This window comes from Artibeus jamaicensis, unplaced genomic scaffold (assembly GCF_021234435.1).
Source record: "Artibeus jamaicensis isolate MK-2021 breed Jamaican fruit bat unplaced genomic scaffold, CSHL_Jam_final contig_2259, whole genome shotgun sequence".
NCBI classification, from domain to species: domain Eukaryota; kingdom Metazoa; phylum Chordata; class Mammalia; order Chiroptera; family Phyllostomidae; genus Artibeus; species Artibeus jamaicensis.
In genome coordinates this window covers 3,713,363-3,737,344 of record NW_026521468.1, presented here as the reverse complement: position 1 = coordinate 3,737,344, position 23,982 = coordinate 3,713,363, and the positions used below count along the sequence as shown (strand labels likewise).

General features: G+C 45.7%; 1 protein-coding gene across 2 annotated transcripts in view; it reads left to right on the top strand.

The window, feature by feature from the left end:
• Positions 1-23,982, top strand: part of AP2B1 (adaptor related protein complex 2 subunit beta 1) — a 99,028-nt gene that overhangs the window by 7,028 nt on the left and 68,018 nt on the right. For both annotated transcript variants that reach the window (XM_037167227.2, XM_037167225.2), the window contains exons 3-6: positions 4,343-4,448; positions 9,006-9,141; positions 10,883-11,128; positions 23,510-23,700. In XM_037167227.2, the coding sequence (XP_037023122.1) occupies positions 4,343-4,448; positions 9,006-9,141; positions 10,883-11,128; positions 23,510-23,700 (679 nt within the window). The remainder of the gene's footprint in view (positions 1-4,342; positions 4,449-9,005; positions 9,142-10,882; positions 11,129-23,509; positions 23,701-23,982) is intronic.

The following is a 23,982-nucleotide window of genomic DNA, read 5'->3' as shown; positions in this document are numbered from 1 at the left end:
AAGTCACAATAATCACAAGGGGGAAAAATAGTAACTTTACTGTTGCAAAACTTGGTAATTACCACCTTAACCAAGTGCGTGTGGGGGGCTCTGCCCACAGGCCCCCCCCAATCCCTGGTCCACCACAGATGAGACCAAGTCTACCAAGACATGATCTGCTTGGGAAGGAAGGGTGGCTGATCTCTCAAAGGAGAAGGGCCAGGAGCCTGTTGCTCAGTGGGCTTTTATTGGGTTTGATTTGCATAGGAACAGGGTGTGCATGTGAAGCGCATCAGTCATTGTCAGGCAGTAAGGAACAAACAATAGATGACATTCAAAGTACTCTGAGGGCTTCTTTAGTCTCATGGTCAGAGAGCTAAGGGGCCATAAAACTTCAGGGAAACAAACTCATGTCACACTTGGACCCTTATCATTTAAATTGAGGGCATTCTTAGCAAAGCAGGTTTCACAGGATTTTATGCATCATTTCTTAGGCCCGACCAGCCCAGGGAACCCTTTCCAGCACACACTGCACTGCATTGCCCTCTGTCATTGTTTCAGGCTTAAGTCAGGCAGGGGAGGTAAGGCAGCAAGAGATCAGGAGACTTCTCAGACAGAATGAGGACTCAGGCTGTGTAAAAGCTGAGGGGTGAAGATCTCTCACTCCCTTTTTTATAGCCCCCCCCCCAAGTCCTTCCCTGAGGGCCCCTTTGTGACTGTGCTGTCTTCTTTTGTCCCTCCCTTGAGGAATCTTACCCGTCATTGGCTAACTGGTCTTCCACTCGGGGCCAAGCAGGGTGAAGTAAAGGGGGCAGAGGTGGAGTCCCTGCCAGGGAGATAAAAGCTTTGTCTCCTTAGGGGCTTAGCGTCCCAAGGGCTCTCACTCAGCCTTAGCCATGGGGGCTAGAGCTTCTGAAACCAGGCAGGGCGGTTCTCTACAACCAAGTATTGAGTGTTAATATCCCCAATAATGGAACAGGTTAGCATTCTTTCCCTCTTGATGTGGTGCGCTGAGAACAGCTGAGTAGAACGTCCCATCATTCATGAAGGGTGCCCGCCAGAACACGTAATGTCAGTGTAGTCGCGGAAAAACACCCATGAGAAACCCAAAGTGAGAGCATGCCGAAAAAAAACCCGTCATGAGAGAGGCTGAAGAACGGTTTCAGATTAGAGGGGACCAAACGGGGACACGACAGTAACTGTGACGCGTGATCCTGAACTGGACCTTGGCCCGAGGGGATGGGTGTGAAGTTGCCGTAAAAGACATTTTCAAGACCTTTGAGTAAGGTCTTATGATGATGTATCCTTGTTAAATGTCCTGATTCTGTTTATTGTATTACGATATGTAAGATAGTTCCTTGTTCTTAGAGATTACACGCTGACACATTTAGAGCTAATGAGATACGATGTCTGCAGCTTACTGTTAAAATGATCCAGGAAAAAAACTTGAAAACATAGAGGAAGTATGATAAAACAAATGTGGCATAATGTTAACAGTTGGGGAATCAAGACTGTGGTGCTTTACAAAAAAAAAAAAAGGCAGGAGGGCACACTTTGTTGGCCCAGAGTGAGCAAGGGACACCAGGATATTTTCTAGAAAGCTTGAGCATCTCTGGCTTGTCATTTGGAGTTACGTAAGGGTGAACAAGCTCTTCTGTTATAGCACATGAGGCTCCGTAATTGGTTAGTTACATCAGCTGCCTTCTACCCAGTGGCTTCCCACCTTATCTACGCATCAGCATTACCCAGGGAGATTGGGAAACGGTGCTGATGCCCAGGTCCCACAGCCCCAGATAACCTGACTTCATTGTCTGCGATACGGCTGTTTGTGGGGTGGGGGTGGATGAGGGGAGGGCTTAAAATCTCCCCAGATTTCTCTGATCTGTAGCCAAGATTGAGAATTGCTAGCTGCTAGCAATGCTTGGTAGATCTGATTAAGGAGAGGAGGGGGGGAAAGGGAAGATTTAGGAAAGTTGTATGTGTGGGTGCTTCACTTAGTGCCCCTCGTTGGCTCCTCCCAGCTTCCCTCTTTGTCTTTATTGCTTGCCCCTCACAAAGGCCTCTAGCCCCTTGCTATACATTTTCACCCTTTTTTCTGATTTTCTCATTCCTGAAATGTGTGTATTTCTTCTGTTAATGTTTTTTGGGCTTTAATGAGCAAGGTATCATCTATGATGATATAAGAATTTACTTAAAAAGTCACATAACTCTTCAAACCTTCTCTTGTAATGGGTCCTGGTAACCTTTTTTTATTTAGGGATTCATGCAACTTTAAGACTTACAGATGAATCATGGCTGGGTATTTTAAAAATGGGTGCATGTGTTCCTTTACTTCCTGCAGCGCCCACCAGAATTGCCACAGGAACATGTTCTTTAAGTTTATGCTGTTGGGGCTGGAATAGTTTCAGTTACAGCCTGTTTTCATTCTTCACTCCTGCTGCTCTTCACAGTGCAGACTTGCTGTAACCCTTTGGCTTGTCTGATCTTGCTGTTCCCAGAAGTACGTGGTGGGAAGGACCGCTGAGAGCTGGACCTGGCAGCAGAGGACTTGATGATGGAGGGGAAGAGGGACTCTCTGAAGGGTCCAGCGGTAGTGGCTGTGCTCTTTCCACAGCTGTTGATTAAGTAAAAAGCAGTTTTTGTGACATGGATTTGTTTGCCTTGCTGACAGTGGATATTGATGTAACAGGCTTGTATGTGTATGTGTGTGTTCAGTAGCTGCTTCTTAGTTTCATCCTTGACATTTAGAGGTTTTGGCAGATCACAGAGTTTTCTGTCCCCGCCGTCTCCACGCTGATGAGTGAGGTCTGCCGAAAGCGAACATCAGGGTGGACCCCGTGCAGGTGGAGGGCAGAGGGGCAGTGTGGCAGGAGGGTTTGAGAGCGTGTAGATGGGAGTCGACTTCGTCACGGGCGTGCTGGTGTGTTTCTGTTTTCTCTTAACACCAGTAGGGGGTTGTTGTGTTTTCTTGTTTCAGCTCCAGCTTTCTGAAGATAGGTGAGCCTGGGCCCTAACGTAGCGGTGACGGTTTTGCCATGTCACAGTGCAGGGCCCGGGCAGTCAGTTATCTGAGACTGTGTCTTTAGAAATGACTCTGGTTTGTACCACTTGTGAGGCTTCAAGACTGTTATTTGTGTTGTTAGATTGATTGACTAGGATGGGGCCCTAAAGCCCATTAACACCCCCCCACACACACTGCCGACCCCCATTCACTCCTTAAAGTACTAATTAGAGTGGAGCAGTGATTTTCGACTGGGGTTGTACATTAGAATCCCTTGGGGGAACTTTCGATGAATGTGGAGTTCTGCTCCTTGACAGTCTGATTTATTTGGTCCAGAGTAGAGCCTGAGCACTGTTATTTTTATATACTGTCCAGGAAGTGGTGTATTGCCAATGTTGAGGACCTCTGGATTCAGGAGACACTCTGTCACTAAGTCACTCTGAGATCCCCTAAGAGTGGGTGAACGAGACCTGACCGGTGTGGCTCGGTTGGTTGGGCGTTGTCCCATGAAGCGAAGGTTCAGCTCCATTCCTAGTCCGGGCATGTGTCCAGGTTGCAGGTTCAGCCCCTGGCACCCTCCCCCTCCCCCCCCCCATGGGGCACTTATAAGAGGCAAAACCCATCATCTGTGTTTCCCTCTCCCCCTCTTCCCCCTCCCTCTCTGTCTAAAAGAATAAGTAATTTTAAGTGCTTGTTTTTTTACGACTTTATTCAATTATTTAGAGAGAGGGGGAAGGAGGGAGAAAGAGAGGGAGAAAGAGAGGGAGAGATGCATTGATTGGTTGCCTGTCTCACACCCCCAACCAGGGACCTGGCCTGCAAGCCAGGCATGTGCCTTGACTAGAATCGAACCAGTGACCTTTGGGCTCGCAGGCTGCAAGCCAGCACTCAATCCACTGAGCCACACCAGCCAGGGCTAGTTGATTAATAATAGTAATGAAAAGTGGGTGAATTAGATGATATCTAGAGTCTTCTGGGTTTGAAAACACTGATTTGTGAACCTTTTCTTTGCCTACGTTACTTTTCCCCCAGGACCTTGAAGTTTTGACGGGGGAGGTCATTCCCCAGATGCCTGTCTCTCCCCGTTGTAGGATGTGATGAGATTGACTTTTTCCTGCTCCTGTGCCTCCTGTGATCTGGACTGTATCTTCCTCTCTGGCCATAACCTGGGAGGTGATGCCCTCAGGAGTGTCAGTTACCTCTCGAGGGGTTTGGCTTGTACTCACCCTGTAACCTAAACAGTCTTACTTTGGTCACTGTCCTGGCTCTAGCAAACTTTCCCGGTGCTGCTTACTGCATAACACAGTGTTCTGCTCTAGCTCTGGTCCTGGAGGCCCATCCATTTGTTTTCTTCTTTTACAGGAGAAATCTTTGAATTAAAGGCTGAACTGAACAATGAAAAGAAGGAAAAGAGGAAGGAGGCGGTGAAGAAGGTGATCGCTGCTATGACCGTGGGGAAGGACGTCAGGTGAGGGCAGTTGCACCACCCCTGACCACTGCAGACCGTTAAAGTTAGAGAACCTGTAAGAGCGGGTGTGTCCTGAAAACAGGTTGCTTTTATGTGAGTTCTGTAACTTCAGTTTGTTTGTTTGTTTTCGTTTGTTTCGGAAGAGTGAAACCAGTTCAAGTTTTTGCAGACAGATACAGGATCAGACCTCCCGAGAGCTGGCGCAGCTTCAGATCTGGGGCCGCAGCAGTTTTGGGAGATGGTAAAGGTACACCGAGAAGCAGGGGCTCGTGGGCTCTTTAACTGGCGTAAGCTGGTGCCCTCAGCGCCATAACTCCACATTCAGTTCCTGAGTTCAGGATCAAAATCAGTGTTAACAAAGTCCTTATTGAAAAACAAAATTCTGTAATTTAGCAATACCATTTGGAAGCAAGTAAGGATTGTCTGCAGGTCCCTGAGGACCCCCCAAATCCCTTCGGGGGCCTGTGAGGGGAACACTGTTCCTGTGATAATCCTGAGGCATTACTATTATTGCCTCTTTCGTTACGTTGACTTTCTCATTGCCGGCGTGGCAGCGTGAGTCCGGGCAGTGGAGCCCCACGTGCGTGCGGGGGACGAACAGGGCGGTTTCGCTTAGGGCCATTTGTCACCAAGCGTTAAAGTTTATTTTAAACATTTGATCCTTTTTAATATTCTGTATGGTAGGAATTATGCATAAAGCACTTCTGCTGCATAGCAAAGAGTGATGGTTGAATTGCGGGGGGAAGCCCACGCATGAGTGTTGAACTAGGAACACCAGTCCCACGTGAAAGTACGATTGACAGACAAATTACCCTCAACCAGACTTCAGTGTTCGGGAGACAGTTTATCAAAACCAAACAAAGTGAACCCGTTACTTCGAGGGGAAAAAATGACACTAGATAAATTCAACCTTTAAAGTAAAAATTAGAGTGTTAGAAAACTTGTATCTCCTGTCACGGGCTTGACAGCCTCCCAGCACCCGCGGCGTCCCTGGTGAGATGGGCAGCAAAGTTGGCGGAGGCGAGCGTTTGCTCTTACGTAACGACGTGCACCGACCTCGGGCACCTGCACGGCTCATAGCGCCGTGTTTTCAGATGGCCAGTGCTCGTGTCATCAAGTGAGGCTTGGGTGAAGGCCCACTCAAGATAAATGACAAGCGAGGACAGTTTGATGCAGCCTGTGTGTGGTGGCCAGCTCATAAGAAACGGCCATCTGCAGACTCAGAAGAAAGGAGGAGCCACAGTTATGTGAAGAAGCTACTGAGGTACTTCTCCCTTTTCCAGTTTCTGTACGCGTGTGAGGCTGGATTTTTTTTTCTTACACTGCAACCAGAATAGTATTCTGCACCGGGGTTGAATGCCAGAGCAGATGAGAATCCAGCTACCTTCCTTTAAACTAGACATTAAAGGGGTTCGCAACATTGTAAAACAATGTCATCTCTTTAAAAAAATAGATGTTTACTTTAGAATGGTATTTGTTACTATGAAATGTATTGTTGCTTTAAATGGGTTAATATTTCTAACATTTCTCAGTTTTAACCTGATGTGGTAGAGTATCAGTAGTTATATAACCCACGTGAACAAAAACGCTCTGGGGAGCTCAGTACTTTTTAAAGGGGTCGTGAGACCCACGGGGTGAGAGCAGCTTCCCTATGCCGTCGTGCGGAGGTGACTCGGGGTCTTCCGTGCTGCGGGCGCTGCTGGCCGGCCCGGTGGTGGTGGTTCTGTTTGTTAGTGCGTGAGCACGTTGGTCTTCGCTGTGACGTGATGTCTGTCTCAGGGCAGCAGACTTCTCGTGAAGGGCAAGCTGCGAATACCTTAGGCTCAGCAGGCCAAAAGGCAGAACATTGAGGTTATTATGTAGGTAATTACATAACGAGAGAACAAATTTCCACAAATATTTTGTTGAGAAAATTCATCATATAATTTAGTATAGTTTTTTTTGTACTATATGTGTACTAAAAAGTTGGGGTTCTTTTGGGGGGGTTACAGTTTGTTTAATTGGGGTTCAGAGTAAGTGTTCTTTCTGTCATCAAATCAGTTGTTAAATGATCACATGTAAAAAACTGGGTGCTGGGCCGTGTGTGGGCCACAGGCTGTGGTTTGCTGACCCAGGACCAGCCACCGAAGGGCGGTTTTCACCAAGGACCAAACATGGCTGGGGCAAGCGCGTCGGCACAGAGGAACCGTTACAGTCCGCATTGGGGGGCGAGTGTGTGTTTCTGTGTCCTACAGAAAACTCTTTTTGTGGTGTTTTCCTTTTGTATGCTTGGTAAATACTATTTGTTAATTTATTAATTAAGTGATTAGTTTGTGCCTAGCACTATGCCAGATACCATAATGCAGACAGAAGGATTGCAGATGCCTTTAGCCTTAATAATAAAATACCGTGAGGTAATTAGGTACTAGAACACGTACATTAAAGGCAGTAAGAGTTCTGCCAAAGAGCGAGCCATATGAAACGAAACAGGTGACGAATCCTTGCAGGAGATGGGACTTGTGCTGCCTGGAAAGATAGCTCGAAACGCACCAGCGACGGAGGTTGGCCGCAAGCTCAGCACCGTCCACTAGAAACGACAGTGCACGCCACACAGGCAATTTTAAATTTTCTGGTAGCCACCTTAAAATTAAAGTAAAAAGTGGGTGAAATTAATTTTAATAATCTACTTCATTTTACCCAGTAGATCCAGAACAGTAATAGTTCAGCATAAAATCAACATAAAAATTATCACTGCGATACTTTGCAGTGCAGTTTCCATTCCGAGTGTTTCACGTGTGCATCGCACGTCGGTGGGGACGGGCCACGTCACCCTCCGTCGGTGACGGGTGGCTGCTCCGTGGGAAAGCCCAGGCTTCCGGGTTCGTGCTTTGGGACTCAGTGGTCTCTACCGCTAGCGCTTGGACTGTTCTTGATCGAGATCTTCTTGATCTTGTGCAGGTATTTGGAATTAAATTATTTAGGATCTTGAATTTCCTGTGGTTAATGTTTCAGGTTTATTTACTTGTTTTGCAGTTGTTTTTCATGTGAGCTGTTCCCCTAGGAAATGGGAGGGGCCCTCATTTTTGGAGACTGTCATTGGCATTCATAAATTATCTGCGTGTACGGGAAGCTACGTGGGGGACACACATGCAGATCAAACAGGCAGTTTCCCTTCCAGGACAGAGGTCACTGGTTGATCGGCGAGAGGATGGATTCTTTGGCTTTGCGGCCCATCTTCCTTTTGTAAATAATTTCTGTTTTGTATGTTGTTTTTATATGTTGTGTGGGAGCTATACCAAGTAACCAGTTGTGTCTCTTAATTTCCTGTAACTCTGACAGTTGCTTCTTCTGTAATAGTAGTAAGATATTTGGAAATATTTAATTTATAAGGTACTTTGATAAAGCCTTAGGAGAAGGTTAATTGGTAACTTCCCATAAAATTATAATTAACCTGTATTTTTTTTAAGTGCTACTTACACTTTGTTTTTTATTTTTTAAAAGATTTTATTTATTTACCTTTAGAGGGGAAGGGAAGGAGAGAGGGAGAGAAATATCAATGTGTGGTTGCCTCTCATGTGTCCCCTGCTGGGAACTGCAACCTGGGCATGTGCCGTGACTGGGAATCGAACCACAATCCTCTGGTTTGCAGGCCCGCACCCAACCCACTGAGCTACACAAGCCAGGGTGTGCTACTTTAAATCTGACAAGCTCAACCCTTTCAAGCTAATGGTGCTACTTTGTGAATGAAAACACAGTTTCTTTTTATTGGCCTGATAGTAAATTGTGAAATGCCTTGAACTTGGGACGAGTATCATAAACTCCTTTTATATTTGCATGCACTGAAATTTCACTTTTATATTTGTTTGCATGTGTAAATAAATTCCACTAAAGGGGTTTCATGATGTCCTAGGGAAATTAGTGGAGTCCAGCTGTTGGGACTAGAGATGTGCAGAATGAGCCTGAACGGAGCGTTTCATTCTGCCCGCGGGCAAGGGAGCTGTTGAAAGTAGAGGGTCAGTTACACGGACTCCAGAGCCAACTGCACAGGTTCCTGCTGTTGAGGATGGTGGACAGATAATGAGCATCAAAAAGTGTAGCAGCCTCAGTGCTTTGAAGCCGTGGTGAAGTGACATGAAGAATTGCTGTTAATTTTTTGAATAATAAAAATAGCGATTTTTAAAAAATCCCAAAAATACTGTGCATGAGACGATACCGTGTCTGGGACTCGTCTCAAAGTCCTGCAGAGCAGCTCTTGGCGGGGGCCGGGCGGGGGGGGGGGTCTGAAGGAAGGCTGGGCCGGGTCGGTGTGTTTTCAGCCATGGATGCAGTGGGTTCGTTATCTTGCTTTCTTTGCTTTTGTTTGAAAACTCTTACAGTAAAGTTTAAAAAAATTTAGATTTAGCAACTTTCTTGGGATCAGCACTGCGAATCCTTTAGTGATTCGTTTCTGTCCTAATACCACTGTGGGGACATTTGTCTGGCATCAGATCACTTTGTAAATAAGGTTATTTTTTGTTTCATCTAACAGGTGGCACCGACATCTGTTCACTTTTCCTTTCTCTTCTCTCCCGTCCTCAGCTCCCTCTTTCCAGACGTAGTGAACTGCATGCAGACCGACAACCTGGAGCTGAAGAAGCTTGTGTATCTCTACCTGATGAACTACGCCAAGAGTCAGCCAGACATGGCCATCATGGCTGTCAACAGCTTCGTGAAGGTAACCTCGGAGACCCTGCACCAGTGTCTTCTACTTCCAGTAACCTTTCCGGGAGTGACTCGATACAGGAGTGTCTGCCTGGCAGATAAGCAGCCTCTGCCCCAAGAGAGGGCCCCTAGAGAGAAGTACTGGCAGTGACCGGGAGAACTCTTGTTTCAGGCGTCTGTGTGCCAGCGCTTGTCACCCAGCTCAGACCGCATGGCGAGCCCTCTGTTAGCCGGGCTCTGTGCGTCTCCCAGGTGGGAGAGGAAGGCCAGGTGGAACCTTGCTGTTTCGTGAGCCGCCAGAGGCTCACAGAGACTTCCACGGCTGACATGGGGTGGGCATGGTATTGTAGTACCAGTAACCTGTTTTGTTTTTGTAGAAATTACACTTGTAGGTCAGACGCAATGGAAACTGCTACAGGGAGTACTACTTCTATTTCGTATTGCTTAATAGAGCTTACTTTTTTTTTTTAATCTTTAGAGGGGAAGGGAAGGAGAGAGGGAGAGAAATATCAATGTATGGTTGCCTCTCCTGAGTCTCCTGCTGGGAACTGGCCTGCAGCCCAGGCACGTGCCCTGACTGGGAATTGAACCTCGATCCTCTGGTTCTTAGGCCCGTGCTCAATCCACTGAGCTACACCAGCCAGGGCTAGAGCTTACATTTGATTAATTTTTTTATTATGGAAAATTTGAAACGTATTCAAGTAGAAGGAATATTCAAAATATCCACCGTGCAGTTTTCATGGTTACCAACTACGATCAGTCTAGTTTAATTTATGTTCCCTGTGCATACTTTCCCGACCCTTCTCCCTTCTCCTAGTGGGTAATTGTAAAGCGAATTCCAGATATAAGGATGGAAAATTATTTCATTCTCATATTTGTCAGGATAAGATTTCTTTTTAACAGATAACCACAGTGCCATTTTTGCTTGTTAGATTTGATGAACATAATAACGAGTCTGTTCCTGTTAATGTTTTTTTTAGTAATTTTTTTTCTGCCTGGAATTTCATCTGCATTTTTTTAAAAAGGTAGCATTTCTAAAGTTTGCTTCTATTAAACTCTTTTTGAAAAGTGACCATTATACTTTCTTTCTTCTTAGGGGATTTTGTTCTTTTCCTGTTCAGCTACATTCTACAGTATCAAAGAACATTCCATTTTTTCTCTCCACGGGTCGATAGACAGCCTGCCTTGTAGGCTGACTGCACACGTACGGGTTTATAATAGTTAAAGAAATTTTTTAGAGTGGGGCAGTTCGAGGAGTGTTCTTGTTACTCAGAGTTTTATTTGTGTGGTACTCGGAAGAGCACCTAGTGAAGGAGGTACTTGCTCACGTGGGGCCCACACCAGACTCTGTGTTCTTTTTTGCTTTCTTGTCTCTAGGCCAGGCCCTTTTTGCTCCCTGCTTGCTAATGGGGCCCCTCTTTCCATTCCTCATTTTTCCTGGGCCAGAATACAAGCCCAGAGGCCTTTTGTGTTTTTAGGGTGGGGGTGGTAACACCAGCTCACCAGGCTTTTGCTCAGTCTGGGAGCTAATCCATTTCTTCACTGCATATGTGAAGCAGTTGAATGAATTGCAATCTGGGCTCACATGGCAACTGAGGTCTGTACTCAGGAACGGAACAGCATGGGAGGTTTGGGTTCTGGCAGACAGTAACCAGAGGCCTACAATAAACTCTTCTTTCGAGTCTTATGCAAACTGGACTGTTTCCTTTCTGTCACCACGTCCACCTGTAGCTGTCAAGGATTGTTTTTTGTAGGACTGTGAAGATCCCAACCCTCTGATCCGGGCCTTGGCAGTCAGAACCATGGGGTGCATCCGGGTGGACAAGATCACGGAATATCTCTGTGAGCCCCTCCGCAAGTGCTTGAAGGACGAGGACCCCTACGTTCGGAAGACAGCGGCAGTCTGCGTGGCGAAGCTCCACGATATCAATGCCCAGATGGTGGAGGATCAGGGGTTTCTGGATTCTCTGCGGGATCTCATAGCAGATTCAAATCCAATGGTAACACGCTTTTGCTTTTCTAAAGAGAGCAGTATTTAAAGTGGGTTACTCTGAAAAGCATGTTTAAAACAATCCTTGCCTTTGGGACATTGAACCATAGGTTAGCTGTGGGCAGCGTGACTTCTCCGTGTCCTGCAGATTGTCGGTCTCACGTCGCAGGTGTTTCTGGGGTGAAACCAAGGGCTGAAACACGAGGGTGTAAAGTGAACCTTTGCATCATATGTGCCCCCATAGTGGCTAAGAAAGTGACCTTCAGCTGGTGCGCCACCAGAACTTTGGAAGCGTGCAGTCCCTGACTGTGTAATTAGGGGCACTGACCTCTTTTCCTTAGACTGCCAGATTTTTTAAAAAATGACAACAGCCAACAACAATAGCTGTCTGGTGTGAATAAATAAAAATTACACCTGTTTTTTTGTCGGGTCAGCAAAAGGCTTTTTCGGCGTGCTGGAGAATTTCGTAGCTCGTTTGCATGGGCCGTGAAACAGAAACGGTGGGAGACTGCTGGCGTTGGAAGTGGGTCCTCTCGTCTCCTTACGGAGCGTTTACCTTAAGTTTATGTCAGTTTTTTAAAGCTTGTTTCTCCAGATAGATGTTTGTGGTATTTTCTGGTGGTGTGGGAATAGAAGCTGAATCAATTCTCTTTATTGCCTAAGTAACGTAATGCATTCTTCTCTCGGAGAATTCCAGGGCAAGATTCTTCTTAGCAACCTTGATTCTGTGTTAAATGTTTGGCAGCCAGAACGTAACTTAACACCCCACGGTTTGGGGACCATTTCTTTCTCTTGACATTTTAACCTTTGCCGGTGTAATGAAAGGCGAGCCGAGCCCCGGGTGGAGCGCGGGCTCTGCTGGTCCCCGGCGCTCACTGAGTCACCCTCTTAGGTGCCCCTGCACGGGGCGGAGAGCAGGGCCGCTTTCTCTGCCCGTTTTGCCGATGCAGTATTTTCAGGGAGGCGAATAATGCTGTCAGTTAATCAGTGGGTACTTAACCTCTGAATATTGTTTTTGAACTTTTTGAGATAGAGAGTTGGGATTTGCCGTGAAATAGCCCTTGTCTCTCGCTTGCAGATTCCCTGCTCCAATCTCTGCTTTGACATTTCATTTGGTTCATACTGTTGTTTGGTGAGTCTTCACTCCTGCTCATTAACCTTTGGGTTTGGTGTCAGGGTTCAAGGGTGAAGCAAGCCCCATGTTTTAAGGTGCTGTGGTACCAGCTACCATCAGGCATCTTCCTACCACCTTGTGGGCATAGAAATGGCTGTGGGTGCGTATGTGCTTAAACTGTGACCCCTAACAGGTCACCTCCCAGCACTAGAACTCTGAATGTGCCCGACTGCTGGGCTCTGTAGGTTGGGTCTCGTTCTGCAGAGCAAAAGAGTGAAAGGGCACATGTGTGGGCTGTGGGTTCGGGGCGTGTGTGAGAGGCACCTAATCAGTGTTTCTCTCCTTTTCCCTCCCTTCTCCTCTCCAAAAATAAATGAATAAAACCTTAAAAAAGAATTTTGATTCCACCCTGTCTTTTCTCCTTCAAGCAGTATACCATGTGGCACTTTTTAAAAATTCCATGAAGAAACATCTATTTTATAGAATGTTTAGCTGGTACCAAGTTGTGGTTTCATAACTGCTTTTGATTCATCCTGTTATTCTTAGCAACTGTTTTTGAAATTCTATTTTTTATGCTGATTATTTGCAAGTGGGAAGGATATTCATTTATTGGTTGAAAAATTATGAACTAGAAGATAATCATAGGCCAAAAAATGGTTCACTGTACAAGGCTTTAAAATGTTTAGTTATGTTTTTATTGGTTAAACAATGCGTGTCTATTGCGAAGTGGTAGGCCTAGACTGGTTTACTTGGTTTAATTCGTTGACATTTTCTGCTTGACCAGTGAGAAGGTGAAAAGTGGGCTCCACACACCACGTTGTGGGCATCCCGACGAGCAGGTGCTGTGTCCCCGTGGAAACCTGTTACTCGTCCAGCAGGGCCAGGGCTGTGGCGCGGAGCGGAGGGAAAATGAGCACTAACCTAGGCAGCTCCAGTTTGGGAAGAAAAAGACTAAAGTCTTCAGAGCGCAGAACCTAGAAAATTTGACAGTCAGGGCCTACCCGAGGGCTTACTAAAGGCATCTTAGTTTTTTTGTCTTTGTTTTTCCCCTGAGTAGCACTCAGAGATCTTGATGCAGGTCAGGTGAGAGGATGGAATGATTCTGGGACAAACCGAATTTGTCTCTTAGTCAGAGTTTTCATTGTAGAGGAAGAGCCGGCTTCACCCAGTCCATGTACTTGAGTAGTAAGTGCATGTCGTGTATTTATTTGTACTTTTCATTATGGGTATTCTCAAACCTACTCTAAATAACATGAACCCATTTGCCATTGCCAGATGAACTTATAATTATTATCTGCCTGCCTCGACCAGCGAGGGGTGGAGGTCCCTGAGCGGGGTGACACAACACGACACGGGTTAAGGAAAAGCAGGGGCCAGGTGGGGCATTGCCCTTAGATGGAGAGACAGTGACCCTAAACCTGGGCTCCGAGTTTGTTTTGTAGGGGTCAGTGACATAAAAAGCTCAAGGAAGTTTCACAGACTTAGGGAGACACTGTGGGCAGACCGTTCCATTCCCAGGCTGCCTAAACAATAAATACGTCTTCTGCAAAAGTTACGGTCGCATTCAGCTGAAGCTTGCGGTTATCTGTTCCCTTCTCAACCCCTGCGGGTTCTGGCTGCTGTCAGCTGCCGGCCTGCTCCGCTTTGTGGACGCAGGCGGCACTCAGCCTGAGCTCCGACGCCAGCCTTCGCCGTCCTCCACACGAGCCAGTCTCGTTTTACCTGTTTTCTTCCCCCTGGTACCTGTATGTGAGTAATTTACACAGGCAGCGTGTAAATTACAGAGAGTAAGTCTCTTTTTGGATGGAATATAAAATTGTAGTGAACCATAATGTTCTTAATAACTCTTAACTGGTTGTTACTGCAGAGGATCAGGAGGTGATTTGGGGAGAATTTCACAAACATCTCTGAGAAAACTTAAGGTTATGTGGTAGATTGAGAAACTTTGGGGAATGCCTTTTGTTTTATTGTAGTTCTACTGCAGATTTTCCTAGAGCAGACGCGAGCTTTGGAAGTTAGGTTGTGGGACCTACTGCCCACCACAGGAAATCTTCTGATTTTTGTCAGGTTTCCCTGATACTAGCAGAGCTTTTCTCCGACACCATTCAGCTTACCGCTAACGAGGCACCAGGCTGTGAGATGGAAGGAGGCGGCCACGCTCCTGTGAGGGCCGTGCTGCATGGGGGTGGCGGGGGGAGTGGGCGCCTCCCCCAGATTGGTGCTTGGAACACCTTGCTTGCCCTCCTCTTCTCTGGCCTTGTTCTTCATGCATTCACATCTTTTTTAGGCTCTTCATTCCTGTTTTGAAAGGCTTGGAATAAAAAGTAGCCAACCTGCATAAACACACAGGCCTACTTTTGATCTTGACCTCATACTTTCAACAGTGTGTCTTTACCAAAAAGTAATTCAGTTACTGTCACTGTGCTGTTGATTTTATTTTATCAGTTGGTTAAGTGCTGCAGACAGGAGATGGACAGTGCATGAATGTTATGTGCCTTCCAGGGCCCAGAGGTAGAACGTAAGGTTTGTGGCGCAAATGTCTCTGAAGCTCCTAAGGCTCACAAAGGCCTTGTGTCATCAGGAAAAGAGAAACTTAAACTTCAGTGCATTCTGTGCTAGGCACAGTGATAATAGATGCTTTACCTGACACCTTTTATTTAGCTCTCAGTACCTCCCCAGTGGAGCAGATGTTGGTCCATGTCGGAGATGAAGCAGTGCACCTTCAGGGGGGCTGGAGAATCATCCCAGAGGTGCAAGTCCCTGGTGATGTAGCCAGGATTCCGACCGGTTCTGCGTCACTGTCCTTGTGGACGGTCTATACACAATAGAGTTTAAATATGTGCACGCTCACAGAAACATTTAGAATTGTCTCCGTTTTCTCAGAATTTTGGATATACAAAGGCCTTTACCTGAGGACTGTTTTAATATGAAATCTTAAAATCCTCTTAATTCCGACCATGGGTAGGAGTCCTGAGTTACTGCTCCTAAGAGGGAGTTTTATTCCGCTTTTTTCAGAAGTCGCTCCACACGGGGGCAGCACTGCACCAGCAAACTTGAATGTGCAAGAGAAGCTAATGCTTCCAGGGGTTCTGTCTTCCTAGTTTCCGTGTAGCTCCCTGCAGAAGGGCATCCTCAATGTCAAAGCATCAGAACTTCTGCAGAAATGACTTTGAAATCTTAGGGTAAACTGGTGGTAAGATCTGAATGCTCTTGGGGTTATGCTGACCTCCAGGCTGGTTCCTGGGGGTAGTGTACCTTGCTACAAGTAGTGAAATTACATTTCCATTCTCTGTTTTGGGTGATTACACACACCTTGTTTTCCTGCAGTTGTTTTACTACTTATACTTTAAGGCTGGTTTTCGGTGACATACTATTTAAAAAGAAAAAAGATAAACTTTGAAGTAAAAATTCTCACTGTGTGAAGTCCTGGCTCCACCTGCTGGCGCCTCCTTCCCCTGTGCAGTGAGGGGCGCCGGCTCAGAGTCCGGGGAGGGCTTGCTGGACTGCTGCTGCATGCAGGACCCCGGCAAAGGGCCTGGTTCGAGGCTTCGTGGGATCAGCGCCGCCCCTGGTGGCGGAGCCTTATGGCAGCGGTTGCTGTGGCGACCATAGCACTGATGTAAAGGTTCACCATCTGCACACACTCAGTAAAATGTCTTCTGAGGAAGTCAGACCTCAACTTATTTCCAGATGCAGATTCTATTGGTCCATCATTTTGAAAGTAAAACTGAATTTAGAGTGAGGAAACACTTGAGCTGTAGGAAAAGAACTCCCATGATGTCAGAATTTAAAAGATTTTCTCCAAGTTTTTTAAAAATTTTATTATTTTTCAAGTACAGTTTTTTGTCTATTTCTCCCATCCCAGCCTCCCCCGCCCGTGCTCCCCACCTCCCTCCCATTTCCACCCCCCTTAGTTCTCGTCCCTGTGTCCTTCCTATTTGTTCCTTCAATTCTCCAAGTTTTTATCTGCAAGAAACACATGCTTTTGAGTGGTGGTGATTATTCCATAGTTTCTGCCCGAGCATTAGGATTTTCTGTTCATTATCTATGGGTTTTCATTTCTGCTTGAGAGGCGTTTTGAGGTAGTCCAACGTAAGTTAACACTTGACGCCAGAACTGCCAGCCTGGCCTCTTCCGACAGCCCCGCACGTGTGCTGGGCCCGCTGTGTGTGGGTCCCGTTCTCCCACGTCCCTGTGGCCGAGGGACCTCGCCCTCCTGCGTTCTAACCCTCCTCAGTGTTCTTCCATCTCTCCGAGAGCTGCCCGCAGGGTGCTTCTCTTCCACTGCCCTGTTCTCTCTGCTAAAGCACAAACCACAGAACTAGTAGCACACAGACCTTTTTGTTTGTTGAAGGCTCCTCTGCACCAGCAGCAGCTCGTACAGGCGGCCGCAACTCGCTCCAGTGGAGCCTTAGCAGAGGCACCACTGAAACCGCTGGCCTCTTTTAGTTTGAACTCACTCTGCAAAGCTGTTCTATGCAAAGCGTGCACTTGCACCGTGTGCTAGCGCGCAGAGACAGCATGGGGTCATGGCAGCAGTTCCAACTGGAGGCAATTTTGCTTCTCGGGATGTTTGGCAACGTCAGGTTGTCAAACCAGATACTTTGGGGTGTCGACACTGATGAGAGGGGTGCTACCAGCATCTAGCAGGCAGAATCCAGGGGTGCTTTCCACATCCCTCAGAGCCCAGGACAGCCCTTGCAGCGAGGACTCATTTGTTCCAGAATGTCAGGAGTGCTGAGGTTGTGACATTCGGGTTATGGAAATAGCATGTGGCCCTTAGGGCCTGAGTGGCTGCTCAATAAACATCCTCGAGTGGAGATGTAAAAATAAATAAATAAGTAAAATGAGCTTCAGTTTTCCTTTCTGTAAAATGGAGGTAGTATTGCCTATACTGGATTACGTTAAACGTGAAAGATTAACAGTTTTTAACGCCTGGCACATCACTGTAGCTTTTCTTGAGAAACAGACCTAATGCGACGTGCTTTCCGACCTTTGTCATTTTTGTTTAGGCATTAGGATGCTCGCTTTCTTGTGGTGGGTTCGTGAAGAATGCACAGAGCCCCCCCCGCTACGGAGTCTGTGGAGGGCGCCAGGGCGGGTAGGGTTGGAGCACGCGTGAGCGTGGCGGTGAGTGTCAGGCGCTCGGTGAGAGTGTTGCACGAGACAGTGTGCCCGGCCACGTGCCCGGCCGCCTCTGGGCTCCCCAGGCCTCTGAGGTTAAGTCGGGACTGAAAGGGGAGCTGCCGCCAATGCTGCAGGGTTGGGGGTGGAGCCGCTGCCTCCCTGGAGGCTGCTCTGGAAGAAGGCCCTCGGCGCCTCTCGGAGTTCGCACAGGTTGGTCTGAATGCTTGTCCGGCTCTGTTTACAGAGGAAGCAGACGGGTTTGTTTGTTTGTTTGCTTGCTTGCTTTTTAAGATTTTATTTATTTTTAGAGAGGAAGAAGAGGAGAGAAATAACCAATGTATGGTTGCCTCTTGTGCGTCCCCTGCTGAGAACTGGCCTGCAACCCAGGCATGTGCCCTGCCTGGGAATCGAACCGCAATCATGTGGTTCGCAGGCCCACGCTCAATACACTGAGCTACACCAGCCAGGGCAGGTTTTGTTTCTCTTTGTAAGAAATTTTGTGGAAATCTTTTTCAGTGTATTCTCATTTTTAGTGCATTGTCTGTTTTTATTTTATAGATTATTACCAACTTACTTTTTAAAAAAATAAGCTCATTTTGGAAGAGAATAATTTTAGGTTTATGGAAAAGTTGCAAAGGCAGTACAGGAAATTCCCATATACCTTTCCCTCAGTTTCACTTAATGTTAACATCCTACATAACCATGGTACATTTGTTGAAACGAAACTTTAGCATTTGTACATTACTGTTAACTGGGGTGTAGACTTTTTTGAATTTCACACATTTCAACACAAATGCCTTTTTACAATTCCAGGATTTAATCCAGGATACCAAATTGCATTTAATTACTTCCTTTTATAAAGAGCTGCCTCACTCTGTATTAAAGCATCTTATCGGCACTAAAGAGCTTTGTAACTGTGAAATGGCCCCCTGCCCCTGGAACTATATTTAGCACAGTGGTTAAAACTCGGGCTCTGGAACCAGGTGGACATGGGTTTGCCTCCTGGTTCTGCTTTGGACAAGGAATATCTTGCTCTGTCCTTTAACATGTGACTTGAGGCAGCTCCCTGAAGGAGAAAGCGAGTTTCCATGTTGCTGATTTTGGGAGGATGACGTTATATAAACCACCTTTATATTTCATACTGATAGTTTTGGGCAGTTCTGCTTTCACTATGTTTAAGTCCTCAGGGGCACCAGCCAAAAGGATTGTAAATTGAATGGGAAAACTGCAGCATTAATCTCATCAGAGTGTGTGACCTTGAAGGTCATCGCTGGAAAGAAAGTCCTCTAAGCAGTAATTTAGTTAATAGGGAAGTCACTCTGTTGGAAAGCTATCTTTCTCGCGTCCCGAGGCTATGAAAATCTGTGAAATAGAATGCAGAATGGAAATCATTCAAAGAGAGGGGTGAGGGTGTGTGGGGGTGGATTATGTGAGATTGCTCATAAAGGAGCTCCTGTCTGTGGGTCTTCATTCCCATTGTGTGTCCTCTAGAGCACTCCTGTGCAGGGCCATTTTTATTCTAATCATATCTACCCCTCCAGCTTGCTCTTTGTTTGAAAAAGGGAGGCCAAATTTACGTGCACAGAATTTCTGGTAAGACAGGGGTAGCTTCTGAATCAGATTTTATAGCTAGATAGTAAATTTTGGCCCTGTAAGTGCTGCCATGATGCGATTATCTCTGAACTATAGGAAGGAGAAGAATGCGTTTTTCTCCTTGTATAAAGCCGCGTGTCACCTTTGCCTGGAATGTTTTGACTGTAGTGTCCTCTCCCCACTCTGATTTTTGTTTCCCGTCCCCCACCTTAAGTACATGGCTCTTGGAACTTCTCTAAATGCTGGATGCAGCAGGATTTGTACTCAGGCACTGGAATCAGACCCAAAACTTGAGTTCGTGTTCAAGCCCTATTCCTTTCTAACCTGTGTTGACCAAGCAAGTCACTGAATTTTTCTAACCCTGTATTTATAAACTTCTTTAAAAAGCCTGCTGCTTATCTGTAACAGGTAGATTTTGCTAGCAGCTAACTCAGAGTTGCTGTGAGGATTGATGGGACGTAGTAAGTGTCCAGTGGATTTTACCCGTTGCTGTCTTTTATCTCTTTGTGCAACTCACTCTATTAGGTGTAGTGTCAGGTGAGTCAAATACAAATTGCTTACCTTAAAAAAAAAAAAATCAGCAAATTCCAAGGGTCTGTATGGAACTGTCACATTGAGTAGAAGTCTGTATTTCAGGCAGAGAAAGATTTGTTGTCTAATGTTGACTGTGATTTTACATGTATCTGTATGTGCTTGTGTGTGTGTGTGTGTGTGTGTGTGTGTTTGTAACATCTGCATCCGCAAAGCAGACATATTGCAGTAGGTCGAGGTGCAGTGGGATGGGGAGGGGCAGTGTTTAGGCGCCGTCCCCCAAAGAACAAAACTTACCATAATTGACAAGCAAGATGAATTAAAAAAATTTTTTTTAACGATATGGATGTGTTGTAGCCTAGATGTCAACTTTTTTCCTTTTGTTTTTTAGATTCCAACTTTTCATAAGCCAGCTAATGTACTGAGAAAACCCTATGTATAAATCCTTGAAAAACCTATCTTTCTTGGGAGCTACAGTTTTTCTGAGATTATAGTTAAAAGGCCATTGTTCTCTTTGTGGTGCTGTTTCCTAAGAGAAATGCCTATTTTCTAGAGGGAAAAATGTGACGTGTATTAGTTCGAATTCATGAAAAGTGTTTATGTGATGTTTCGAATGAGGACAGTCCAGCCTTTGTTTTGATAGGACCAGTAAATCGAGGGGGTTACTGCAGGGGTCGCATTTGTTCTTTTGTGATAGTGAATTATTGTTTGGAGAAGGCTCTCTGAGAAGACAAAATAAATCTTAAGTTATAAAGTTTATTTTAAAAAAATAGACAATATGTGTACCATGTACATAGTGTAAAATGAGAAAGCAACTGTGTAAATATTGACAGGTGAGTTATCCTGTATACCCGAGCCACCTGGTGTGTGAAGCCAGTCTTTTCCTTAATCTACTTTAGGGTCAGCAGGTCTAGCTCATGTTAAGTGTCCACTAAACCAACCTGGCTTACTGACCAGGAGTCTCTGAGCGGTAGTCCCTGTGGGCCCACGCCAGCGTGTTTCTGAAGACGTGGAGTGTGATAGAAGGTGGGATGGAAGGAGCTCCGGGGAGGCTGAGAAGCACGGGTTCGTCCTGGAGGCGCCTCTCCTCTGGTCGGCCAGTCGCGGGCTTGGTGACCTGTGTCCTCTTTTCTCAGTGCAAGTCTTTCTAAACAATCTTATTATCCAATCTCGCTGGATCTTTTAATTAGACTGACTTTTCCCTATTTCCTTTTTTGTTTTAATGTGATAATAAGTGGAAATTGCCTATTTTACCACCAGCATGTATACTTCATTAGCTGCATTATACACTCGGTTTAATTTCTAATTGCCTATGACAATCACGAAAGAATTCTAATTATTCATTCTGTTCAGCACCCTTCTGTCTCTTTTCTCCCCAAGGCTTTTAGTTGCCCCAATTCTCACCCTTTTTCTACATTTCCTGTTAACACATCTTGTATTTAACTTCTCTTTTAACATTGAAAGGATCTCCGTGGCGGGAATGGGGAGTTGTAGCAGCTGCTAGTTTGGGGCCCTGGCGTCCGGCTCTGGGCATCGGCAGCGGCAGTGGACGGAAACGGGCACCTGGTCTTCCAGCGGCATTTTGATTCTTTCTGCTGTCCTTGTGTCTATTGAGTGTGTTTTCCACGGGAAATAAACATCTCTCCCCTCTGTGTAAAGCACTGAGATGTTGCAGGGAATATTATTTCACTCGTTATGCCTTTTCCTCTTCACTGAATCCCGTGCTTGACGGTGGAGGCAGCAAACAACAATTAAGTGAGAAAAGAGCCTCGTGTGTGCTGCTGTGTGGCAGGGGCACCAGGCACCTCTCCCCGACCTGTTTTACTAAAGATAAAAGGCGTGTCCTTAGTCATGTGTGCCACCGAGTCTTTGATTATCATCTTGGAATTTTTGTTTTAATCACTAAATTTTAGATGAAGATGATTCCATTTGTGGCATCATTATCCCTAACATAATAAAGGATAATTGTCACAAGTGTATTATTTGATTAAATCATATTCTCTAGTTTTTTATCTTCTAGGTAAAACCACATGCTGGCATAATCCACAGACGACCCAGATAAAATGGGTGTTAATATTAGTAGCCAAATCGTGCGCACCCCATTTCTTCTCCTGCAAGTAGAAGGACAGGAGTCGAACTTTTAGCGAGGGACTTTAGGAAGGACTAGCAATGACCTGACATTTGTGAGAGTCTTTTCAGGACGTATGACTCCTGACGCTGCTGTCACCTGTAACACCTCATGTGTCCTTGCCGAGTGTTTGTAGGGAGCCTGGCCTGCTAATTTTAGTAACAGCTGGGAGCCTCACTGCAAAATGGGTTTTTTTTATTTACCTGTACAGGGCCATCCTGCAGTTTTTCTTTATTTTGGTGGGTGTATTTGCAAGTTTTAAAGTACTTTATAAACATTTCCTTGGTTGTGGATTTGTTATGTTAGAAATAATGTGTAATTTTGGTAGAGTGTTCACCTTTTTTCTTGCAGCTAATTATGAATTCCCAGATCTATAAGTCAGGATGCTTTATTTGGTAGCAATTTTTTATTTATCATATTGCCTGAGAGGGTACACGTTTGAGATACCATATTTCATTGATAATAAAATGCCTTTGATTCTAAGATGCTTTATTTTTAAACTTTTTTAAGATTTAAAGAGATTTTATTGACTTTAGAGAGAGAGGGAGGGAGGGAGAGAGGCGCACGCACATCTCCTTATTGCTCCACCTATTCATGCAGTCAGTGCGTGGCTTCATGCATGTGCCCTGACTGGGGGTCAGTCTTGTGACCTTGGTGTGGTATCAGGATGAAGCTTCAACCAGCTGAGCTACTGGGCTAGGGTTAATATGCTTTATTACTTTGTGTATTACCTGGAAGGAAAAACATTTTACATTAAAACAGTGCGCCATGGATTATAAAACGCATCCCAGTGTCGGAGCTGTTAATGTGAAAAACTGCAGCTGATGAATTACGTAATTTGACCATCTTTATTTTGTGTAAGTCCCCCCCCCAGGACATGTTTCCGATGCTTTTAGAGAGAGAAGGGGGAGAGAGAAACATCGGCCTCCTCCCATAGGCTTCCAGACCAGGAATCATACTCGCCTGGACTGGGGATTGAACCCGCAACCCTTCAGTTATGGGGATGATGCTCCAGCTAACTGAGCCACACCTGCCAGGGCTGTTTTGCATAAGGTTTTATAGAAAGAATTTGTACATATGTCATCTGATTTTATCCTTAAACTAGAGCTAATCTGTGAGGTAGATTAAATTATCCCTGGTTTTTAGATGAGGAACTAAATCCCACAGATTATGAGTTCTCCCAACATCATATCAGTGTCTCAAGCTAAATTTTTTTTTAATTTTTATTTATTTATTTTTAGAAGGGAAGGGAAGGAGAGAAATATCAATGTATGGTTGCTTCTGGTGCATCCCCTGCTGGGAACTGGCCTGTAACCCAGGCATGTGCCCTGATGGGGAATTGAACCACGATCTTTTGGTTCACAGGCCTGCGCTCAATCCACTGAGCTACACCAGCCAGGACTCAAACTCAAATTTTCTTACTCAAGAAAATCACATCAAGACCTGTGATGTGACCGGCGGTATCATCTCTCCACCACTCCCCCCACTCCCTATATACCCATACCCAGTTACCCATTCGGCTTGGATTTTTCTCTTCATTGCCAAGTGTGTGTATTTCATATTGAAACTTACTGCCTTTTTTTTTGTTGCTGTTTATATGTCTTGATTCTACTGATAGTTTTGAACACTATTAAAATTGCGAATGTTTTAATAGTAAGTTATATGGGACTTTCTGCCCCATATGAATTGCTTTAATGCTGGGTTGTCTGACCACAGGACAGTGTGTGCCATCACTGGTGGTTTGATACACAAGTGTGTTCTGAAAGCAGTTTGTGCGTTTCCAGTTGACTGGGTGAGATTCGCAGGAATCAGGAGTTGAGGTCTGTGGCCCAGAGAAGAGTGTCTGTCTGCACTTGTGCTGTCCTTGGTAAGTGACCTCACGTCTGCTTCTTTCCCAGGTGGTGGCCAATGCTGTAGCAGCCTTATCTGAAATCAGCGAATCTCACCCGAATAGCAACTTACTCGATCTGAACCCACAGAACATCAATAAGCTGCTGACAGCCCTGAACGAGTGCACGGAATGGGGCCAGATTTTCATCCTGGACTGCCTGTCCAATTACAACCCAAAAGATGACCGAGAGGCTCAGAGGTGAGTGCGCTCTCCTGGATGGTCTCTGGGGGTCTTGGTGGTTTAGCAAGTTCTGGTGTCTTCTGTATTAGAATAAAAGTCTGTCCTGCTGAGGAAGATCGGTGCTTTGTGGGACAGATGTTTCTGTCCCCATGGTATTTGCTTACTGGATTTAGAAACATTTCAGGTAGTGGAGTAACCGTGCAAAAACAGCTCTTTCCTAAGAGACGTATTTTCTTTCCTTTCTTGTTTGAACAGCATAGTTGTGCTGTGCTGAAATCTTCCTCATCACAGTCTCATCTC